The sequence below is a fragment of the Octopus bimaculoides genome, chromosome 3, assembly GCF_046866305.1.
Source record: "Octopus bimaculoides isolate indiv1 chromosome 3, ASM4686630v1, whole genome shotgun sequence".
Taxonomy (NCBI): Eukaryota; Metazoa; Mollusca; class Cephalopoda; order Octopoda; family Octopodidae; genus Octopus; species Octopus bimaculoides.
The window spans coordinates 65,653,290-65,672,699 of record NC_142930.1 but is presented as its reverse complement, the minus strand read 5'-3'; the positions used below and the strand labels follow the sequence as shown (position 1 = coordinate 65,672,699).

The 19,410-nt window shown below is 32.8% G+C and overlaps 1 protein-coding gene across 13 annotated transcripts in view; it reads right to left on the bottom strand.

The window, feature by feature from the left end:
- The window catches only part of LOC106878239 (ral GTPase-activating protein subunit beta), a 139,455-nt gene that overhangs the window by 105,492 nt on the left and 14,553 nt on the right, over nt 1-19,410 (bottom strand). For 8 of the 13 annotated variants that reach the window (XM_089349107.1, XM_089349104.1, XM_089349110.1 and 5 more), the window contains 4 exons: nt 18,145-18,361; nt 17,042-17,240; nt 14,834-14,998; nt 3,815-3,835 (listed from right to left, as the gene is read on the bottom strand). In XM_089349107.1, coding sequence (XP_089205233.1) covers nt 3,815-3,835; nt 14,834-14,998; nt 17,042-17,240; nt 18,145-18,339 — 580 coding nt within the window. In that variant the 5' untranslated portion in view covers nt 18,340-18,361. The remainder of the gene's footprint in view (nt 1-3,814; nt 3,836-14,833; nt 14,999-17,041; nt 17,241-18,144; nt 18,362-19,410) is intronic. The other 5 variants (XM_089349105.1, XM_089349115.1, XM_089349111.1 and 2 more) reach the window with 1 other exon arrangement.

The window sequence follows — 19,410 nt, the reverse complement described above, 5'->3', positions numbered from 1 at the left end:
CATTTAAAAATATTTTACAGCTTTTTCTTTCATTACAATACATGAATAGTTTATATTTATGTGGTTTTATTACATGACTGGTGTAACTACTCCCATCTGAACACGGATGAGCTAAATTCATTTCTAGTCATCATATAATTTGCCATGCAAATCAATTTCTGCATAATTTTAACAGTATATTAAGCACTGACAACTACCTTCAATGCTTCAAAAAAAAAATAATATGAGTTTCCATTAAGATATTTATAAAAGAACAATAATAATAATTTGCAATGTCTGTTTAGCAATTAAGATCTAAGCACCTTTGACAGAGGTAACACATACTTCACATAACCGAACTAAATGTTAGGTTTACACTTCAGAATGAAAAGGATACATCTGTTCTAGGCAGTAATTACCATTACAGTTTTACAAAACCCAAATATACTTTACATCAGATATTAGCCACACATCTAGATTGGTGTACTAAGTCACATTCTAGACCATGTCCAAAAAAACTGCTATCCTTCTGATAATCAAATCTGCACTCAACCAACATTATACAACCAGTAGCTCTCTATTGGGTTATATAGTTATCTCTGGCCTCCAACTTCTGTTATAATGACTATACTCTTCTAAATCTATTTGACATTCTTTATACTGAAATATATTGTTGAAAATATTCAACATAGCTAACAAAGAAGCCTTTTGTTAAATGCTGAGCTGGCATTTCTTAAAAGATCAAGTACTTTAAACATATTAAAAGCAACACAACTACTTGATATTGAACTTGCATTTCTTCTAAGAGAATTAACAAATTTTCTTTTTAATCAATAAATATTGTTTCCATAAAGTAAATATTTTCCATTTGTAAACATGCCATGAATTTTGTTACATGAATCCAATATAACAATTTCACATAATCTTCTGTAGAAAACATTCTGAGCAAGATAACAGTTCTGGGTAACCTTTGAATATCTAAAAGCCAAGCAGCTGAAATCAATCTCATATTAATGACATCAAATAGACAAAAATTCATTGTTGTTTCTACAACAGAACTATGTATTTATTATTTTTAATTCTACTGATTCAATATATATATATATATATATTTAATTTTCTCTTTGAATTAGTTTTATTTCATAGTGGCACCCCAGCATAGCCATGACTAGATGGCTGAAACCAGTAAAAGAATGAAGAAACAGGTGAAATTTTGTTAATATCATTGATGTTTGTAATAATTCTATAACAAGACAAGTTATTATTGGTTTTCTCAAATGGAAACATAAGAATGTTTGAAATTATAGAGAGAGACCATAGAGTTTCACATACTTTAAGTTAGAAAGACTGGTTGCAATTTAGAGGATGTAAAACTCTTTAATTTCACTTCTGTCAAATCTTCATAGAAGGATTCTCGCCAAAATGTTGCATTTTCCCTTCCCAAAAGCAAGTTCACAGTACTTGTTTTGTTGATTTTACTAAATAATACAAGTCTTGCTAACACAGACCAACACCAGTCTCTTGGGTGAGTGAGTGAGTGAGAGAGAGTGTGTGTGTGTGTGTGTGTGTGTGAGAGAGAAAGAGAGAGAGAGAGAGAGAGAAATGAATAGAAATGGCTTTTCTGATAATTTTTCCACTTTAAATAATTAAATACTTGTAAGATATTAGGTGTTTTAAACACCTAATATTTTATAAACATCTAATAATTAAAGTGGAAAAATTAACAGACAAATCATTTCCATTCATTTTTTTAAATATATAATACTGTACCAAGGACTTTCTATCTCTTATTCTACTACTACTACTACTACTACTACTACTACTACTACTACTACTACACACACACAGAGTAATTTTTAACCACTCAAACATCAACACAGTAGACATCTCTGAGACTTTTTCAATGCTTACTTTTTCCCAGATGTAATAAGTACAAGCATATATTTATAAAACATAGTAACATTGTATATGTAGTCAATTCCAGTCTAATTCCAATATGGCAGTCACAGATATCTACTTCAGATTAACTAAAATATATAGTGCTATGTGCTTTGATCATGGGACTGGATTTTTTTCAACTTACATTCTGAGGCTTAGTGCCATGTTAATGCATATAAAAATAATATACAAGCTTCCTGGGACCCAAGGACCAGTTCACAGTTCTGGTTTGATGGCATTTAGCAGAGAAAAAATAAATCTTGCCCATGTTATAAGGTTAGCTTATTGTTAGGAGCATTTTCAGCTGATCACTGATACCTAATCTTGATATCTAAGTGATCAGGAATGAAGGTGCATGGCCTGGTGGTTAGGGTGCTTGGTCCACAATCAAAAGATCATGGGTTCAATTCCCAGACTAAGCAGTACATTGTGATCTTGAACAAGGCACTTTATTTTACATTGTTCCAGTCAATGCAGCTATAAATGTGTACCAGTCAGATACTGGGACAGCTCCTTCTCTCCCTCCTCTCTCTATTACATTCTCCTCCCTATTGCACTTTGTCTCTCTCTTCTCTCTTGCATTCTGTCTTCCCTCTTGCATTCTGTCTGTCTCTCTCTCTCTCTCTCTCTCTCTCAAACTGTCACATCCTGGCCGTGCCACTGAATCAAGGGTGAGGAGGTGGGAGCAAAGGGGATGCCTACATCAGTTTGCAACTACATAAGCACCTAAAACAATTAACGAAAGCAGGGTACACATTGCCAATCCACACAAGTGACAGCTAGCTGTGTTGTGCCATAAGTGACTAGAACACAGAATCAAATAGATATATTGGATATGAATCTATGCACAATTGATCTAATACCATATTCATTGATATTTTACTTTCTCGATGTGAACTTGCTCAATTATCATGTTAAATTCTAATAAGCCAATGCCTTTATATAATTTCAATAAATCAACCACCTCTTGAAAATTCACATCATTACTAACTCAATATCGCAACAACTTAAATCTATTAATAATTGAAACAAACCACAATAATGTCAGCCATTAAAATTCAATGAAGAATATTAATTTCCTGAAAATATCATTATTTTTATTATATTTTATCTTATTTTACTTAAATTATTTTCAGAAAATTTTTGAGTGTTTAAAATTTCTGTTTGAATGTTAATTTGATAACTTAAGTAAAAAAAAAAAATCAATTTGATCCCTTAGTATTTAAATGGGGCATAACTAACTCAAATATTCTATCCATTTTATGTGCAAACTGACCAGATCTGATCTCTCACACCTACCCTACAATGTCATTCTAAAAATAAACAATCACATCATTGAAATCTTTAAGCTACAAGATAAGGCATGATTAATTCAAAACAATGTGAATAGATAAGTATTACATTTGACAGAGTAATGTGAATGCTAAAGGATTAATTTTTAAAAAAATAATAATAAATTCCATTTTTCTGTCTCTCATAATTGATATTTATTTGCAATGTGATCATTTCAGTGATGATACCATTATTTTACCAAATAGCCCAGTGTTAAAGAGAAGAGAAAAAGACTAATGAAAGAAAATGCATATTTTTAGTTGCTGTGATCAATATTTGAGATATGAGGGAAGGGTCAGTGAAGCAAGGCAAGCTGGAGGAGTGGGGGTCATATTACAACACCAACAATAAGAAATACAACTATGCCATAAAAGAAACAAAAAATGGGCCGGAGGGGGGGGGGAATGCCATCAATAACAACACCAACAACAATAACAACAACATCAGTTAAAAATGAGAAAGAAGCAAAAAAAAAAATGTTTGAGTGAGAGACACAAAAATAAAGATTGATAGACAAAAAGACAAGTCTAAAAGGAAAAAAATGAGTTTTAGTCAAGACACTTACGTGAGCTCAGTCCAATGTCATCTGCATACAAAAACAGTGCATGCTATAAGAACATCATAATTATTGTCATAATAATTGTTATTATTATTATTATTATTAACAAGTAATTAGGTTTTCAATACACTAATAAAATCTAAATTATTTCTATTCTACTTTATTGGTGCCTCTCATAGCAAAAATAGAACAAGGAAAAATATTAAAAAAATTAAAACTCCAAAATTCCTCTGTGTGTATGTGTGTGTGTGTGTGTGTGTGTTGTTTTAGTCTGTTACATTAGTTAATATTTTGTTCTTTTACACTAAAAATTAAAAAAAGAAATGAACCTTAATAAAAATTTAAAAGTTCAGTATTATAAATATCTTAAATTTTTAAAATTCCATATGTACCCACTTTCCAAGAACAGAGTAAGACTAGATGAAGGCTGAATAATAAATCTATATAATTATGTGCTGTTTGTTACACTTGGATCATGCATGCAAAACAGGGTTTTAGATTTTAATTGTTTAAAAAAAAATGTGTCTAGTCTGAAGGTCAATTTTCTTATTGTTCTTATTTTTCCGTTTTCCATTGGTAATAATATCTATCATGAGATATATTATTGGTAATAATGATTTATGAAGAAGTTATATGATGCAACATCATCATCTCTGTTCACTGTGTATGTATGTATGTGTGTTTACACACCGATTCAATTTGAACATACATAAATCTCAATATTTAAAAAAGAAGAACAGAAGGCAATTTTGAAGACTTTTTTTTTACCTAATAATGGGATGGGTATAAAAAGTATTAATATTATAAAACAAATTAAACATGCCATTGGCAGAGGGAGGTAAACAACAAAACAAAATGTTTTCTGCAGCATTAAAAAGAAATTAAAATATATATATTTTTTTTTAAATATTCAAAATTGTATAATTTCTCAAAAGAACAAACCACTACAATTTAGACAGTAAGTAGTTTAGTAAACTAAGCAGAACAAACAACTATATGTAAATGTGTGTGTGTGTGTGTGTGTGTGTGTGTGTGTGTGTGTGTGTACGTACACACACACACACAAATGTATTTGTATGAAACAATGTTTCAGATTAAAATAGCATGCTGAGCATCAGAAATTACACAAAATATCTAACACAAGTGTGTGTGTGTGTGTATTATTCCATGTATGAAGCTGCTTTGGTTGGTGTGCTATAAAAATTATTTTTTAATCTGATTCATTTCAATAAAACGATGACTGATATTTTAATAAACCAGTTTAATTTTTCACAAAATGATAATTTTTTTTCTTCCTTTTCATGATGAGAGCAATGAAAGACGAATCTCTATTCAGTGAAATAATTCATAGCTAAAACTAATCTATTTTCATACATAGATTTCCATGTTCTATGTTTGAATTTAATTTTTCTAAGCTAGCAGCATTGAAGAAATAGATTAACTCTTGTATTACCATATTTCTGTTGAAATGTACAGTTATTGTTTCAGTTATTTTTGAAAATGATAAAGAATTTATTAAAACACATTTTATCATTATTAAGCTGGTGTTTGAAACACAGATTAGCATGAAATTTTGATGGAAATTTTTAAAATCATTTTAAAACAGGAATTGTATCATAAAACAAGTGGCAGTTTCAGGCAGCTGCTATCAAAAGGATTAAATAAAAATTTGGATATTAGGTTATTGTTGAAGCAAATGTTTTTAACAAGGATTCATGTAACAAAGAAATGTATGTGAAAATTATTGTTAATTACACAGATTAAAACAATACAAATTATATCCCTTGAACAGAGACAACTGCCTTTCCTTCGATTATTATCTTCATGATATCAGACTCCACTGTTAAACATTGCACTAAATATTTTACCCAGTCCTTCATAAAACTGCATCTTCTGCAAGACCCCCAAATACCCAGGGGTTTTAAAACTTGTTCTGCAATGCATGAAAACTTAAAACATTTCTATGAGTAATAAGTAAAAAAATAAAAAAAGGAGGGGAGGATGTAGAATGAAATATGAAATACCAGTAAATATGTATGAATTTGTGTGGTTTCCATGTGATCTAAGTTATTGATTATAAACAATTTTTCAGCAAGCAAATTATTATATACTGACATATAAAAACCACAAAATTTACACTATAATGAAGAAATAGGAAAAACATCAAATTCATTAGTATCGACTTGTCTCTTTTACAATTCAGTCACAGTTTTAAACCCTTTGATCTAAGTCACAGTACTGTAGGTATTCTTCCCAAAGGTGAAAGGACTCTGGAAATTATTCTCAAATTTAACTTAAAATTTAATAACTAGAACTCAAATTTAATAAATCCAATGATGAAGAATTTCATCATCTACAAGCAGAATCATTGAATATAACCAAATATATACAGATGCTTGGAGATTGACTGATTGACAGATAAAACTCACCACTGTGCTAAATTTACACATTTAATTGATAGAAACAAACGGTAATATTTTTGTAGTTAGTATGAGGAAAGCAAGACTCATCTTATTGTCCTGTTACAGACAATAACTTTAAATATATATTTCTCATACAACATACGTAATATATAAGCCACATGCATACATATTATGTATGCTGTGTGAGAAATATATCTTCTTAACCACTTTGCTGCAGAAAGAAAACAAAATCTAGCAGTAACTGTTAATGACTTTCAGAAAAGAAGGGAGACAATTTCAAGAAATTAGACCTAATTTCTCAAAAGTTAAATTACATGCTTAGGGAAATGAAAGTTTGATCTTTATTTGCAGACTAAGGACAACTAGGGAGGTGTTTCAGACTATTAAAGCTCATCAGTATTTTAAATTTCATCCACTTACTTTCTAAATTGCCTTGCCTTAGGCCTTCAACTCCTGGTGGAGTCACAGAGATACCTTTGTAATAAACAACATGTCTTGGGTAATTTTAACTTGGTAGAGTTCATTCCTCACCAAGTCTGCCTACAATTGATTTCTTCCAGAAAGAGAAGAATTGACCATAGTATAGAACTGGTATTGTATTTATTAACCCCAAAAGGAAGTAGTTTAGCATATGAAGTGCATGCACAGAATATGTATAATTCCTAGTAGTATTATTTTCTGCATTTTGTGTCTATTTATAAGTCCCAGGATTTGAGTTATGTAATTATCTAAATGATTTTTTTTAATCATTGCTGAGGCAGGTACCTATTATTATCATTATTAATGGGGAAGATCTGGCATTTCATCTCTTTAAACTTCAGTTGAATTTGTCTTTCATTCCTCTATGGTCAATGAAGTAAGTAGAAACCAAATACTAGGTTGATTAAATTGACTAAATTCTATTCAACAAATTCATGGCTTGTACCAATATTAAAAAAACTTTATTACTGTTATACAAAAACAAATACATATTAATTTAGTTAGCAGAGATGTTTGGTGACAAGGCTCCTCAAATCTCAAGAATCTTGAATTTTTGCAAAATACAAGATGGGGATTCCTTGCAGGATGACAATATGCTTTTCAATTCCAATAATATTCAGCTCTTATGTAGCAGTTTGGACATTAAGCTGAGTGTGCCAATTACCACAGAAACAATTTTCCTCTTTATGTTCTACAATTTCTTCTCTCTAAGTCTTGATATTTCTCAATTTTCTCAGCTTCCTTGACATCCACTATACAATCAAATAAGATTGCAAAGTCAATGATCTTACACTGTTTGTATTCCATGATCATATCTCATCTCCTTGCTTCAATAATATGACCTACGTCTATGGAGGAATTCCATAAAACCAAATAATCATTGTTTACCATGAGAGCCTCTGACTTGTGTTCACAAAACTTTTCTGTTACTTCAAATCCACAAACTCGGCTAATATCTCAATGCACTTATTTACCAACACAATCATGCTTGTATTTATACTCTTTTTGTGCTTGCTTACTCCCTCTCCTTAAAAGATGATTAATACTTTAATTCTCTTTTCCACATACTCTGAATTTACTATCTGGCTAAGTTTTATTAATGTTTATTTTTATCAAGTTTGTTCTTATAGCTTGTTCTTTAGAGGCTATAAATAGTAATTCAGTTTCTTGTTTCAGGCTCCATCTCATGGCCCTAACCATCATCCTTCATTTACACCATCCTCACTTTGTTACATGAACTGGTTAAGTAGTTCTTTCTTTCTCCTATTATTCTTTTGATTCTCACAATCCTTCACCATTTTAGTGATTTCTTTGATATTTCTACTTGCAGACAATAGTCTTTCTTGACTTTGCATAACATAATTTTTCAAACCTCAAACTTCAACACTGTTGGTGTCTTTTAAATTTAACAAATTTCTGCCTCCTTCTCTTCTTGATAATCATTATGCCTTATTTCCTACTTCTATCTAATTCCAGTAACTCCTTGTCCCTTTTAAAAAATAGAAGCGGTGTATCTCAACACAATACTCCTTTTTGAGGTAAAATTATGAAGGCAATTCATATGTGGGCATGACCCATGACCTCTGTTTAGTTTTATTTTTTTTTCAAATACCCTCCTAACCTTTACCTTGTACTTTTTGAAGACTTTTTCATTTCTTTTTCTATTACCCTCCCATCCTGCAGCTACCCTAGGTACTTGAATCCCTCATTCTCTTTCTGTAATCTGATATTATCATCTTGCGATACTTTTATTCCAGATTTAATTTTTTGAGTTCTTTTCATAATTAGTACTGCACACTTATTCATGCCAAACTACATACCAATAGCCTTGCTTAAAAATCCTTACTGTTTGAATAAAATAATCAAGGCATTTTCCATTTTTGGTGTATAATCTGGATTCATCCATAGAACCTCCAATGTTTAAAAAAAATTTTACACTGAATATAGGTTATTTAATCACCATACATAGTGTATCTACATTACCCTTTCCTTGATTGAAGCTGTTGTTTCACATTTATCCCTGTTTCACATTTATCCCTTCTCAGAGGTAAGTACATGGGGATAAACATGATCAACATCCACTGGCAAGTGATAATTCTCTTCAAAACTCAAAAGTTATTAAACTTTCTTCCTTGCAACAATGGTCAATAATGGTTTGGATGGCCAACAGTACAACACAATTTAATTCAGAGAGACCAGTGAATGAAGTCCTATATAGTTACTCATCCCAAATCATCTATGATCAATTCTAACTCGTGTGACCTTTTTTACCAACACACAGTGTGGAACCTCATCTTTTCCCTGTTACTTGTCTACACCAGCTATCATCTGACCCATATAAGTTGGCCATATCAACCAACGCAGAGACAAAAGGCTATATCAAGAAGGCCAAGCTATGCAAGAAGATACTTATGACTAGTTGCTGCAAAATGCTTGTGTAACATTTCCAATACCAGTTTAATCAAGGTTTATTGAAGCAACTCAATAACAATATATGTAATTACAAGCCAATGAGGGGAACCTCTACATGGTCAATTGATCTGTTAGAAACAGCAGCCAAAATTCCCTTAAATCACACATACTACCATTTCAAAAAAAGGAAGTCATATTTGGTAAAAAAAAAATTTAACCACTTAGTGAAGGAAAAGCAGAACCCATGCCTCTTAAATTTTTCAGAGCCTCTGAGACAGGTGGTAAGAAGGGAGGAAGATATCCTGAAATCAGGGCCTTTGCCTGAATGCTTGCAACAGAGCAAATGCTGCTAAAAACATTCTAATACCAGTGGTGTGATGTTAAACTGGATGTGATGTTAAATTTACTACCCAAGAACTCAGGGTACAAAAAGCTGGAACAAAAACCCCAAAGGGAGTTTATAACATAAAGTAACTTGATGAGATTTGAACTCAGAGTACAGACAGTCAAAACAAATGTCATAAGGCATTTTTGTCTTCTGTTTTAACAACTCTGATAATTTGCCATTCATTTCTTAAAATTTAGTTTTTCATGCTTAATGATCATGTCAGAGTTCTAATTAAGAACAGAACAAATATCACCTTTCTTTACAGTTCAAACAATGACGATTTTTTTATTTTAGAATTCAAAAGATGAAGGACATGTTAAAAAATTTCAAAAAAGAATTTTCCAAAATTAGTAATGTTTATTGGAAATGCATCATGTGGAGAATAAATGAAACTGGAAGGAAAAAAAAAAAAAAGAATCACCATCAAACATAATAGCTGGTATCATCCTCGCTATAGTTATTAGATTTATTTTGCCCTTTAAGTTGCTAAGCTTATGCTTTCACACAAATATATGTGTAAAAATATCAAGTAACCTCTTCAGTTAAGGTTTATCCTATAAAAGGTGATTGTCAAATAAATTTCCATTAATCTTATACACTGGAGATTGATTTCAGACATAAATATGACTAGCAAGATTTTAGGATCCATTTTATGTTTTTTCAACCTGAAAACAGATCATTTCAAGCTATCATAGACAATTGTATTATGATATACTGTGAACTTTGCTTTGCTGTGTGTCAACAAAGGATAAATGCTATGTAAACAAAGGATAAAAGCATGATACAATTTAAAAGTCAGTTGCTTGACTTTTAATGATCAGATACAAGCAAATAAACACTCAGTAAAGAGCCATTCTGACTTCAAGCAAAAGATACGGAGTGGTTCACACCTATCAGCTAAAGTTGAAGTTTGTTTTGAGTCTATAGGTTCATTAAGTGGAGCGTTCCCCAGTTTCTAAGGTGATTAAGCCTTCAGCTTTTAAATCAACCATATCAAGCCCAAATATTCTATGCATTTTACATTTTAAGCTGACCAGATCTAGCCGCTCACATTGACCTTACAATAGTATTCTAATAATAAACAATCATATCATCGAAATCCAGAAGCTATGAGATAATGTAAAACAATTTAAATAAATAAGCATCAAACTTAAAAGAATAAAAAGGTAAAGACACCCTTAAGTCATGAATGACCATGGGATTTCACCTAGAAAGTTCTCCTCCAAGGCACAAGTCCAGGCAAGGTTGTTTATGGAAGACCAGCAATCACCCATGCATACCATCCTCCCCTTTCCATGTCAGCAATGTCATGCAAGGGAAAAGCAAAGGTCGATACAGCTTGGCACCTGTGATGTCTCAACTCATTTCTACAGCTGAGTGAACTGGAGCAATGTGAAATAAAGTGTCTTGCAGAAGAACACAACACAGCCCAGTCCAGGAATCAAACTCACTACCTGGTGACTGTGAGCCCAACACTCTAAGCACTGAACCATGCACCTTCAGATGGCACATGGCTAAGTGAATAACCTGAATACTAAATGGTTAAGGGGCTGAGAGTACAAGAGTAAAAATAATCCATTGTAGGGTTAACTCAACTATTGTGGCAATCACTTTTAGCGGAGGAGACTGAAGTAATATGGAAGTGACTTGCTCAAAAACACAATACACTACTGGATTCAAGAATTGAACACTTGGCCTAAAGATTCCCAGCTCAACATCCAAACAACAGCAAATGGAAACCAGCCTGGAGTCATAGACTTGGTTTAGAAAAATCTTACTTCTGTGTATAGCATTGATACATAATAGAAGGTAATACGCTAAAAATAAAATATTAATATTTTAATAATTGTTATTCATAATGTTTCAGTTAGGTATATTGCTTCAGACTTCTATCAGAGATGAAATGGGATTGTGTGATACTCATGCCTCTACCAACAATGTATAAGAAATGAGTTGATCATAAACAATAAATTTACGAGAGCTTCATGATTGCTTAAACCTCTAGAAATAACAACCAAATCACTCTTAATGGCTTAAAAGAGGTTATATTGAATAATGTAACCATGGAAATACACTATAGTCAAAAACAAGATAAAGTAGCTGAACATAATGGATAATAGGCCTGCTCAATCAGAAATGAACTGGGGCCAAACAACAATGACAATCACTAGATTCATCACCATGCACTTACCATTGCACTGTACACACAACTTAATGATAAGGATTTCTTTCAGCTACGCATAAGGCTGATGCTTTTTTTTTGTTTTGTTTCTTTTGCAGTTAACTGTGATATCTAGTATATCACTGGTACTTATTTTACTGGGTCCAGTGGGATGAAAAATAAGGCGCAGTTAATTTAATGGTGCTCAATTATTGACTGGCAATGATTTTATCTTTCCTGGAGGGATGAGAAGTTACAGACAACTCCTGCTAGATTTGAACTCAGAACATGGCCAAATACCATAAGGCAACATGTCTGACATTTCTGCAACAATGGTTCTCAACAAGGGTCCATATAAGATTTTTGGCAGTCCATGCAAGCAAAACAGTAAACTGGAGATCCACAGTAGTATTTTAAGGGTCCATGAAAAATTTTTACTTTAGATGTAAGAAACAGCTAAATTTCTTTTGCAAACGTTTTACATAGTTCTGTGCCCAGCGTCGCCTTTCTGGCACTTGTGCCCGTGACATGTATAAGGATTTTCGAGTGAGATCATTGCCAGTGCCCCTGGACTGGCTCTTGTGCGGGTGGCACATAAAATACACCATTTTGAGAGTGGCTGTTGCCAGTACCACCTGACTGGCCTTCGTGCGGGTGACACGTAAAAGCACCCACTACACTCTCTGAGTGGTTGGCGTTAGGAAAGGCATCCAGCTGTAGAAACTCTGCCAAATCAGATTGGAGCCTGGTGTAGCCATCTGGTTTCACCAGTCCTCAGTCAAATCGTCCAACCCATGCTAGCATGGAAAGCGGACGTTAAACAATGATGATGATGATGATGAACCTACACAAGTGAATTTGTCAAAAACAAAAAAAAAGGAATCTTGAAAAATGTATTTATAAAACTAGTTTTTAAATGTCAAATGGCTACAGGGGTTCACTAAAATATAAATAGTAATGAAAGGGGGTTCTAAGAATAAGGATAACAATCAAAAACTCAGCTGGCCAGCAATGTATTCTAACTGTATTCCTCCTCTCATCTGTTATCCTTGTGGTAAAAATAAAGAAATCAATTGTTGCCACTATCATCATCATCATCATCATCATCAATGTCATCAGTAGTTCACATCCTGTTAGTGCTAATGTTTGTCTTTCTTGCATCTTGGTTTGATAAAATAAGTTCTGGACATACACTGGAGTTGATTCAGCTAGGATAAAGGCTAAAGTTCCTTCCTGAGTAACATAGACTTATAAGGCAGTTTTCCTGGTTTCCATGGCATATATATGCCCCACCTGGATGGGACACCAGTCCAGCACAGGATTACTCATTTTTGCCAGCTGAGTGGACTGGAGCAACATGAAATGAAGTGCTTTGCTCGAGAACACAACGCATCACCCAGTCCAGGAATCGGAACCACATTTTTATGATCATGAGTCCAACACTCTAACCACTAAGCCATGCACCTCTACAGAGTTGATCCAAGTAACTATATATTTCTCTTGCATAATTATGACCCCCTTGTGCCAGTGCAAGAAATCATCAATATTATTATTGGTGAGGTGGTGATGGTGATGATAACAGTAATGAATGGTGAGAAGTATGTTGAGATTAAGTAGTAACATAGTGCTAAGAAGAAAAACTAAATAATCATAGAAATTTTCCTTTCAGTATCTGGACTGCAGAAAAGAGATACTGACTAAATAAGGACATTTCTATTTATTATCTTGACTAATGATTATTAAGTACTATTCCTACAAGCATAAATGTAACAACATATAAATTTTCTTATTTACATATATTTAGATGAAGTTACATCAATTTATTTGTATTCGAGATTTGAATATAAGAACATTTGTCCCTACAAATAAATTGGAAATAAAGAGAGTATTTGCACAAAGTCTTTCTGTCTGCAATACTCATATCACTAGCAGATAGTTACATCAAATACTGCCAACATCTAAACCTCAAATATTAACAGTATCACTAATAGCAACTGAGTTATTGAGAGCATGCAAAAGCTGAAATGACAAATGAGAATGAATGTGTATGATCAATAAACTTATCAATTGAAAAATATATATATGTATATATATATATATATATATATATATATATATATATATATATATATATATATATAGATGTCTTAGGAGTTAGAGTCGGTCTACAAGCCTACAAAACTTTAAGTTGCATGAAGCTGAGCTGAACTGTTATGTAACTCCCTGTGTTGAGTGCTACTTTCTTTTGTTTGTCCACTCACCTTTGTATCTGTTTCTTACATCTAGATATACTGGCACAATAGAAATGACTGTCATTAATGTACAGTGTAATCATCAAATAAAGATGTGATTTTCTCCACTCATGTTCATGTTGTTATATCTATGTATCTATCTATCTATAGATATATAGATAGATAGATAGACAGATATAGATATATAATTGGGGTGAAGTTTTAAAATTCAGATATCCTTTCTAACGCTAGTCATTCAACCATACAGAAGAAGTGGTTTTATTTTTAATCAGTAAACTGTGACATATAATCTATTATCCTTAGATTGTGATACAATGACTTAGATTAGGATCTGAAAATACTGTCTTCTGCTACAGCACCTTAACCTCACATACACTGTGCATTTTTACATATACATACATGCATACAATGCATGTATGTCTATTGAAGTGTAATAATATCAATGTATGTAGAGCCTTATCATTCTTTCAGCTTTCATTATTACATTAAACAAGTGCCTCTGGAAGCTGCATGATGGTTAATTCATTACTCAATTTTTCATGAGATGAAATTTGAAGGACAAATGAATACACATTACATTAGAAATATGAAGAAAATAAAACACATGAACAACATTGCCTAATAAGAAAAAAAAAAAGATGACAATGATAGTATGGAAAACTTAATGAAGCACAAAGGCATTATCTCAAAAGTAACTTCAGACAAATTATTTCTAATTACTAACGAGCGTTCACAAAATACAGCTTTACCACCTCGATAAAATGAACAATTCTAGAAAGTAAAAAAAAAAAAAAATACATTTAGTAATATGTGTTTCAGTTCAGATAACAAATCATGAAATAGTTTTTCTTCACTTATAATCTTTCTATAACTAATAAGTGAAGAGTATTAACAATGAAAATATGTTACCTTTCTCAGCTGGTGGTGCTAATAGGCTATCATTAGCAGCAAGAAGAAACTTCAGCATAGTTTCCCACGTACTTCTTGTGAGTATAGTTGAGTCCAAAGCAACAGTTTCAATACTGCGCAACACTCGCTGACACTGTGCTGACTGGCGTTTAACATGGTCCACACCTTTAACGAGAGTTTGAAAAATATAAAAGCGTATAAAATAAAGCAAAGGAAAAAGTTGGAAACAAAATCATAATTCACTGAAATAAAAATTTAAAAAATACCAAATGTCATTGATCACTAATTCAGCTTAATTAATCAAGAACTTCCAATTTCTACCTTAAAACTAAAAACAATTTACTTTTGTCATACCCGTCTTTACGGTTGAAGCCTTGATTGATTACTATATTTGCAATAGGCACAGTTATGATTGTGTTGACACAGTGTCTACTTCGTAACCATGTGGTTTCAAGGTTTCAAGCTATATCCACAGCATGGCACGGAGTGCCAACAAAACAACAACAGTGCAAAACAGGAAGAAACTATTGTATATTCATGATGTTGAGATATGGGCATTCTTTGTTTCATGGCTGCTCATAGTTTAAAATAGCAATTCAATAATGAGCATTTAAATGAAAAATTAACTCTAGATAAATGAATCTTACCCTTCCTCAAGTGTTCATGATTCCTGTCTTGGAAGACTCCTATGAATCTCTTTGCCCTAGTATCAGACATACAATTATGTATATTTACTTTACATAAAGATAAATTCATCTGTGTGAGGGCGAATGCTCTAGTGGTTAGGATGTTGCTCTCATGATCACAAGATTGTGATTTCAATTCCCAGATCAGGCAGTGCTTTATGATCACTTCAGCATCTGACATGTGACACACCATGCACCTGTACAGGCAATGGTCAACTTGATGGAGTGAATCAGCTAATGTACAATACAAACGTTGGATCATTATAAATTAATCATCTGTGTAGGTTGTTCAGCAAGAAATTGAAGAACCCTCATCTGTCATCTACAATGTGACAGTCCATCATATTCATGTGTTTGTATATAAAATACACACGCACACACATTTCTTAACATTGGTTTCAAATTTTGGCACAAGGCCAGTAAGTCTGGGGGAAGGGTTAAATCAATTGCATTCACCCCAATGCTCAACTGATACTTATTTTATTGACCCTGAAAAGATGAAAGGCAAAGTCAACCTTGGCAGAATTTGAACTCAGAATGTAAAGACATACAAAATGCCGCAAAGCATTTTGCCCAGCATGCTAATGATTCTACCAGCTTGCCACTCTTCACATTTCTTAACTCTCAAAGTAAAAAATCATTAGAGTCATTCTGGCCATTTGAAAATAAACAAAGGTTGTCAAGTTCATTTTTACTTTATTTTAATGAGCTGTCAAAATTTTCACTGCAAAAGTGCAATGTGGTCTATGACCGAGGTCCACTGCAGCTGTTTGAAAGTTTGTTTATGGCCAGTATTTATAGGTCTCAGTTTTCCATTGTGTAGAACATAGGTTAAACATTGAGACATGAAGAGTAGTTGTATTCATTGGTTGACTTTGAATTCATAACATCAATCAGTTAAGTCATTATTAGTCATTTTCAGTTATTAATTAATTTTTTACTTACTTACAACACTATATATATATCATTGTTATCATTTCAATTTTTTGCCCTTTATTCCTATTCTTTTCTTCTTTCTCATCTTGGAAACTAGTTTTTAATTTATTCCTACCATATTCACTATATATAAATAAAAGATTTATTAGAATAATTCTCTATTATGGTTTATATTTAAGATTAAATGTGTTTTAAATATGTTGTTACAAAGAAGGAGTGGGGAATAAAACATGGGCATATGTTAATCTGAAAATAATGTTAATAAATTTATATGTATCTATCAGATTCAATGTAGGTTTATCTACATATCTGTATGATATAATGTTTGAACAGGTATCTGAATCAGTTTGCAAACAGGAATAGTCTCAACTGAAAGCCTGAATGGGGTAACAACAAAACACTACACACAAGAAATGTATAATATATGGTCATAGTTCAAGTAAAAAGAATTTGGAGAAATGATTAAATTAAACCAATTGAAACTTTATCGTTATTAAACAGATACACCATATAATATTTTAGAACAGAAACTTGATTTTCGTTCCAATAATTTGATAAGAAGTAAGAGTGAATAAACAATACATACTCGATCCAACTCTTGGTACAAACAAGTTCAGCAGATGATGGATAATTTCTCGTGCATAGAGGTTGGGGTTTTCAATAACAGGTTTAGGTACACTTTCTAGCGGTGATGTCAGAGATGTCAACCAATCACAATAAATATTCACACAGTCACGAATGGCTTCATGCTCAGTCAATGGTAGGCTGAGGCCAAAGCAAAGCACCTAAATGAAATAATAATGATAATGATGATGATGATGATGATAATAATAATAATAATAATAATAATAATAATAATAATGATAATAATAATATACCGAGTGCAAGTTAATAGCAATAATGAAAATATGTTAGTTTTGATGAAATTATAAGCATACCATTTTGTAAAATATACATACAAAAGCAACTATTTGTAAATAAAGTAAATATATAACTTACTTTAGACTGAAGTCAAGAATGGACAGTTTAATTTAAATATTTACTACCTTGAAAATATTCTATTACTTCAAATTAAATTATCAGCCACTAATCTATCATTAGTCAATACTCAACATATTCACATCAATACAATAAAACAATAATCGATATTTCTACTTAAAACAATTCTGTGTGTCTGACAAGTGACAGACTTGTTAGGTTCTCAGTGATAAAATGTATTTGAAAACACACTATAAGTCAAAGTCGTTGTTGTTGGCACTCTGTCGCTTATGATGTCGAGGGTTCCAGTTGATCCGATCAACAGAACAGCCTACTCGTGAAATTAACGTGCAAGTGGCTGAGCACTCCACAGACACGTGTACCCTTAATGTAGTTCTCGGGGATATTCAGCGTGACACAGTGTGACAAGGCTGACCCTTTGAATTACAGGTACAACAGAAACAGGAAGTAAGAGTGAGAGAAAGTTGTGGTGAAAGAGTACAGCAGGGTTCGCCACCATCCCCTGCCAGAGCCTCGTGGAGCTTTAGGTGTTTTCGCTCAATAAACACTCACAACGCCCGGTCTGGGAATCGAAACCACGATCTTATGACTGCGAGTCCGCTGTCCTAACCACTGGGCCATTGCGCCTCCACTAAGTCAAAGTCAACAAAATGATATTTAAAACTAGAGAGAAAAGGAAAATAATATTACCTCTATTGTCCATTTTACATCCTTGTCTTCCTCAAGATCAACAGCGATTGTTGATGTTGAGCAGTTTTTTGCAAGATGTTTTACAACAGAACAAACTATTTCTTTCCCAGCAGCTGCTGGGAACTTCTGTAGGACACTTTGGTTGGCTTTGTTACATTGAATCTCCCGTTGAAGCGGAGCCCACTCTGAATACATGATAGCCAACGATGAAGTAAATCTAGAGGAGAGAAAAAAAAACAAAAAAAAAAACAATTACAAGAAATACTAAAGTGAAATAATCAAAACATAAACCGATGAACAAGTTGCAATGTAATTTTGATACACAGAGATCACTCAGCTTAGAATTTTATTTCAGTGGATCAAATTGCAATCTTTGATCTACTTTGCATTCATCCATTTTTTCTGCCCACTATTCCTGGGTGGGTTTGTGGGAGTAGTCCTCAGGTATCTCTTCCATAGGGTCCTATCAGAAGCAACCCTCATTACACTTTCCAGTTGGATTCTCAAGCATGACCAACTGAGACTATAGATACTATCCAACTGTCACATTCTTGGTCTACCTTTGAGTCTCCTACTGGTTGGCTCAGCTTGAAGGATCTGTCTTGCAATCCATTTTTGTGATATTTTAATCCCCTGTCCATAGCACAAGACCTCTCAATTCAAAAAAGTAGTTATTTAACCTGGAGAGACTCCTTGATCTCCACGCTAAGAACTCTGTTGAGCAAGTTACTCCAGAGATCTTCCAAGGAAGCCTCATTTTGGTCACTTGTATTCAAAAGCATGCTCTTCCAGTCACTATACAAAATAGAATTACTACCTATCATCCATACTATATACAATGATACAGCTAAAAATGTTAACTGATGTTTTCCAAGAATGTTGTACATCAATGCTATCTAGCACAAAGTACAGTAGTTGAGATAAAGACTAAGTATCTTGTGAAGAGACCAAGAGCAATGAGACAGCTAAAGCCTTTGTAGTTATGCAAAAGAATTTAGAAGGGCATGGAAAATTATGGGCATTGCCCTCATACAGAAATTAACTACTTGAATTATCAATGTAATGAGTTTAGGGATTGAACTGGAATGGTTATGCCCACAAACTGAATGTTGTAGTAAATACCATTAGAAACAGGGACCATCAAATATCTCTAAAATTCCTATCACAAAAATAGAGACTATGAATGCAGAAAGAACATTAAATATCAAATATGACATGCTGAATATTATTCTTTTATTTGTTTATCATTTGACTGCGGCCATGCTG